General features: G+C 50.6%; 1 protein-coding gene across 1 annotated transcript in view; it reads right to left on the reverse strand.

Annotated features, from left to right (window-relative positions):
• The window catches only part of LOC103920692 (protein kinase domain-containing protein, cytoplasmic-like), a 14,770-nt gene extending 8,954 nt beyond the window's left edge, over positions 1–5,816 (reverse strand). Inside the window, exon 1 of the mRNA XM_009328523.1 lies at positions 5,649–5,816. Coding sequence (XP_009326798.1) covers positions 5,649–5,816 — 168 coding nt within the window. The remainder of the gene's footprint in view (positions 1–5,648) is intronic.
• Positions 5,817–6,022: the final 206 nt, after the last annotated feature.

Below are 6,022 nucleotides of genomic sequence, written 5' to 3' on the forward strand. Positions count from 1 at the left end.
CGGAGCCGGAGCGGTCCTGGGAGGGGTAAGGTGGCCCGGGGTGGGAATCGGAGCTGCCGCGAGTGAGCGCTACATCCCCGCAGACGCCCGCCCCACGCTTCCAACGGACACGCCGATTTCACGGGCGCGAATTTCGTCAGCCCTGCTAAAGTTACCGCAGAACGCAGCCGAGGGGTGTGAAACGGGTTAAAATTAGTAAGAACTGAGGTACCACGTTCCCGTGCCTTTGAAAAGTCTCAGGATAGGTTTCTAAGAAAAGCAAACACTGGCAGTCTGTCTTACTAGAAGGATAAACCCTGTTAGGTTGAAGCAGCAATACACTGCCTAAAGCATGGAATTGTAATTGTTTCCAGAAAAAAACACCCACCAAAACCCTCCTCCATCAAAACCAGCCAATGCAGGCAGAAAATGCAACATTATCATTTATTTATGAGGAAATCGATCAGCCTGGTGAGAGACAGACAGCTCAGGGCTGCCTTCTGTGACCCATGTACCTGCGAAGGCGAGGAAAGCGTTGCCGAGACGGCTGCGAGGGAGCGGGACGGGGTGCCTGCCTCGGCTCTGTCACCCGTTTTATACACGTGTCTGCACCGGGCACTGCTGTGCCGAAAGTCAGTCGAGTTAGCTTAGGGCAAAGGCAGATGCGGTTTATCTGTTTCTAATTTAGGTGATATGCAGTTAGCTCTCCTCACTGAGTGGCCTGAAACACCAGCCCAATGGGCTGATTCGCTTTTCTATTTACCATTACACTGCAGGGTTAGAAATTAAAATAACGCTCTGCCGCTCCGCCTGATTTGTTTCAGTTTCTGCCGTGATTTCTTCGGTGGCATAACTAGCCTGAGAGTCCCTCCCCAGAAAGGGAGCGGGGTGATGCGCAGCCCAGTGCGGTAACCTCGTCCTGACAGCACACCTGGGTTTGGAGGAGGCACGTCTCACTTTTCCTCCGCTAGCCGGGGCGGCTGCTATTTCCAAACCGCTGCCCTGTCCCTGAGGGACCCAGCTCTGCCGAGAGCCTGCAGTTTCTGCCTGCAGCAGGAGGAGACCGGCGGGACGCGGTGGGTGAGATTACACAGGATTTGTCCTGGCCGTGAGCCATCAGTGCCACCTGCAGTGTTGCCGCTGCCCTTGGACATGTCTCTTCCTCCTTGCCTCCCTCCATGTACAGCAGTGCCACTGCCTCTCTCCTGACTCGCTTGTAGCTCAGAACACACACGGCTCAGGTCACTTTCTCAAGCCGCCCCTGCAAAGGAACCTTTGTGAAACCTCTCTGAGAAGCTCAACTTTAATATCACGGCCTGTGGGATGGAGATTTTCAGAGATTACAGCAAGGCAGCTATCATGACCAGTGATCCCCAAGACTATTTTAATAGAAATAATGAATATAAGCGATCGATTATAAATAGCTTCCTTCCCAAAAGCCTGCAGAAAGTTTCTCCTCCACTTCTCGTCCGTTCAACATCACAGGAGCAGCGGGTGAGCGGGTGCGAGCAGCAGCACTGCAGCGGAGTACAGCTGCTCCGTAAGGAGTACAGCTGCTCTGTAAGGAGTACAGCTGCTCCGTAAGACAGCAGGACAAATGAACTCTGATGAATTGAGGACATTTCCAGATGACAGAGTTTGGGAGGGAAGGCAGACCCCGCAGTCCGACGGTATGTAAAATAACGTAGAAGATCTCAGGCCGCCTGTGCTTATCCATGCACGTATAGGTTAGGGGCTGATCCCAGAACAGCTCTTTCGGTAGCTGAATTTCCTTTGTTGCTTTTTAACCTTAATAGCTCTTTAATTACTGTCCTTATTTTCAAATCAAGTATACATCTGTGTCATATTAATGAATATTCATTGTCACTGGAGAGCTATTACATGCGTTTTTACCTGTGTTTCCAAGGGAATAGATGCTAGCTGAGTGTAGTATTATCTAATTTCAGCCTGTCCTCAGCACTGTAATAAAATTAAGACCTATTAGAGAAGACTCACAGATACATAAAAATAATAATGATTAATTATTTATTTGCTTTATAGTAGCACTTAAGGATTCCTGCCAAGATCATGCCTCTGCTGTGCAAGGCTTCTTGCAGACAACGGCACATGCGGTGGCCTCGCTTGATGGAGCTGACACCTTGAAAGGGAAACACAGCAACGTGCTGCAGCAAGGATGTAACAGAGTACGTGGTCATCTGAGTGTCCTTTAGTTCCTTGGAGAGTTTGTCCAAACGAGAGAAGGGAGAGGAGGTAAAGAGGGAAGAGATGGAAGGTGAGGGTGAGCGAGACAAGGATCAACACGTGCCAGAAGAACTGAAAAGACCTCACAGAGTTGGACTCTTCCCTGGTGCTTGGTGCCAGTATCCCCTGCTAGGATCCTTGGGGTGGATCCAGCATAACTGCTTACTGGACACTGCTGGTGCCGCAGGCACTGGAGATGCTCTGGTGTCTGCTTGTAGCTTACAGTGCTGTGATCTTCTGAGGAAATGGAGGGAGAGTGAGGCTTAATTAAATAAAGTCTATTTGAAAAGAAGGAAGCAGTTCTTTAATATTTTTACAATGGGTCTGTACTGGAGGAACAACTTCTCCTGCACCGGTCCAGTAAGGACGCTGGCATGGGGTAAAGAGTCGAAGACCCTCAGCTGGACCTCAGTGTGGGGGCACTATAGATACGAAGCAAATCCTATAGATCGACCAAAAAGGAGAAGGACAGCTGGAGCATGAGACATCAGCGTGGTGATGTTTCCACAGTGAAGGAGCGGAGATGTGTGGAAAGCAGCATTGCTGAGAGAAGGAGGGCATGGAGCTAAAGAGGAAGGACGAGAGGCAGAAGTTCAGTAGTGGAACTAAATTGCCTGCTAGCGGGGTTAGCCTACTGGTATAGACTGGTTCTAAAAACAGGCAGTCTTCAGACTAGTACAGACTGGAAAAGTTAAAGTGCCGGGTATGCTCCTAGGCACTGGCACTTGATCTTCCCCGTAGCCACATTGTTAGAGCAGGCCCTGGCCACTAGCACTCTTCTGACAATTCCTGGTATGATCTGGGAGTCAAGACGTGCCAGAGACCATTCCTGATATGCAGGTTGCACACGGTCACCATATTTTGAAGGATAAGAGAGCTCAATTGACACAGCTGTTCTGTGCCAGTCCGCCTCGGTGCCAGGGGAAGGTCCGGGGCATATTTCCTTTGTTAATATAGATGTCACCTAAGTGTTTTGAAGAGAGAGAGGGGGAAATAGTACTAGTCCTTGAGAAGAGGTGGAGGTCCTGCTCCTGAGCTCTGTCTCGCTCCTAGGAACTCTGGGGGCCTTTGCTGGCTGAACCAGAAGGAGGATCAGAAGATGGTTTGTTCTGAGGGTACAAAACCATTGGAGAAGTTCAGAGCAGAGCCTGTGTGTGTCGTAGGCCTTTGGAGGGAGCAAAGAAGTGCTGAACATAGAGCAAACTGCCATCGGGGAGGAGTCTACCTGCTCACCACAGCGGATGGCAAATAGCTTTGATCGTGTCCACCCCAGAGCCTGCTGAGATAGTGGAGCAGGACAAGGCCAGGAGACGCTTCAGGGCTTGAATGGGAAATACCTGAGTCAGTAGTTCCCATTTCATTACACACCCATCACTTCCAATTCAGAGACAGACGAAAAATACTTGATACCTTGCGTGGACCTGTGCATGGGCACACGTGGGCATGGTGAGCAGGGCAGGGCTTGCCACCAAATATTTCACACAGAGGTCTTCTGTGAGAAGGGAAGGCATTGTAGGAAGTTTTCTGAGCCTGCTAGCTTTGACCTTTTTATGTCATTTTTATTTCCCATTTTCTGAGCCTCCCCGACTTGCAGTACCTGCAGCTGAGAGGCTGAGTCTACAGCAAGAAACTGAGGTCACAGGGAGTAAATCAGAGTAAAGGGCCCCCCTTTGGCTTCAGTGTCACCTGGGTGCAGACTCCAAACCTCACCACAAGACAGACAGGCACTGATTAATTACAAATAGTGTCATCAAGTGTCCTACAGAGCAGACCAAAGCATTGGCATGGGCAGCAAGATGGAGAAACCTTAAAATGATCCTACTGAGATGCTGGCAGGATTGCAGTGTCCCATTGTGGGCAGTTCCCCCACCCCGCTGGTGCCTCCCTTGTCCCCAGTAGCACTGAAGGAGTGAAGAGGAGCAGACCCACTGCCTCAGGGAGGAAATGTTATTCCTCCTCTAAAAGTGCTTCTTTTGTCCCTAAGTCCAGGAGAACACAAGATGTTGCAATTTGGGGTAAAATCGAGAGGAGGTGCAACAGTTCTGCTGGACCCAGTACATCCCATCCCATCCCATCCCATCCCATCCCATCCCATCCCATCCCATCCCATCCCATCCCATCCCATCTTATCCCATCCCATCCCATCCCATCCCATCCCATCCCATCCCATCCCATCCCATCCCATCCCATCCCATCCCATCCCATCCCATCCCATCCCATCTTTCTCTTGTAATCCCATCCCATCCCATCCCATCCCATCCCATCCCATCCCATCTTTCTCTTGTAATGCAGCAGAAGGAAGTTTCTGCCTGACTTTATTGCCTTTGCCAGCATGTGAGTGCTGTATGGAGGAGATGGGTTGGGTACGTAGTGTGGACACCTGGTTTGTGATTGTTTTGTCTCAACAGCAGATGTTGCTTAGATCCAGGGAAGGCCTCCTGTTGCACCTCTCATTGTATAACCACACTGAGTACAAATGCATGTGTAGTTATCCTGTGTGGGCACTAGGCCCACCACATGCTGGGAGCACCAGGTTTTCTGAAGATACAGTGGTTAGATGTGCTGCACACCCCTAGCACAGCGCTCTAAAGCTGCTGCAGTGAAGAAAGCAACTAGGAGCTGGCCATGGCTGAATAGATGAGCCTGAAAGGGAACAAAATATCCCAATTACTGCTCTGCATACCTGGATCCAGCAATAGAGGACAGTATCTTACGCTTTCTTATCCACATTCTTTCCCCCCGAGGCTATAGATGGAGCAGAAGGCTGTCCACTGTTCAGAAAATACCAGGCTGTGCTATAACTGCAATGACTGTGATTGAATCCCGTGCTTCTGAGCTTCTCCTGGCTTCCTGCAAGGGCTAGGAGGAGATTCCTCCCATGCAAAATTGTGGTGATTTTTCCCACTTCCCTCCTGGCACTAATGCTAGCTGGGCTCCTCTCTGGAAATGTAGGTGTCTGTACAGGAGGTGTAGATGCAAGCTGGGAGTCTCCTGCACTCCTGACTAGCTGGGGTGAGAAAGGATCCCCTTCTCCCATGCCAGCGGTGAAGGAATTTGCCTTCCTCTGAAAGACAGAGGCTCCTTTGGGTGCATGCCCCCTAACTGGTTCTCTCCTGTCCCAAGAGGTCTAGGCAGCAGCATTTTCCCTGTTTCTTGTCTATGACACTGATGTAAAAGGGATAAAATCAAGCTCTTGGGTTAGCATAAAGACCCTGGGAAGAAATCCTAGGGGGAAGTCCTCGCTCTGAGCACATACATGAAAGTCCTCGGCATCAATCCAGAAGAGGGAGGCAAAGAGTTTATAGGCCTGGGAGGGGGATCAAAGAAACCTGCAGCAGCCATCCATCAGAACAGGAGGAAGACTTAGACACCTCTGATAAAGGCTCTTGGGAGTGAGTATCGCCACCAGTGTGGGGGCAGCCACTTACCTTGACTCCTGCCAGCTGAGCTTCTGGCTGCCTCCAGAGTTCCTCTCCATCTGCAAGCGTGCACATCTGGGGCAGGGTGAAAGCAAGAGAAGCTGCTGGAGGGCAGGCTCCTACCTGCAGGATGCAGGGGCAGGAGCCATCCTGAGCAGCCTGGCTTTGCAGTTCCATGTCAACTGAGAAACCTTTTTTGCATCCAGCCTCCAGGCACACCACACAGGGCTGTGCTGGGCCGCGCCTGGGTGGCACCCAGGGAAAAATCACCCCACCAGCCATTTCCAGATTTTTCTTTGCTTTGCCCCAGAACCAGGAAAAGGATAAGAAGAAAATCAGCTGCAGGTATGATACTTTCCTACAAGCAGCTGGGAAGAGCACTG

This window comes from Pygoscelis adeliae, unplaced genomic scaffold (genome assembly GCF_000699105.1).
Source record: "Pygoscelis adeliae isolate BGI_AS28 unplaced genomic scaffold, ASM69910v1 Scaffold130, whole genome shotgun sequence".
NCBI classification, from domain to species: domain Eukaryota; kingdom Metazoa; phylum Chordata; class Aves; order Sphenisciformes; family Spheniscidae; genus Pygoscelis; species Pygoscelis adeliae.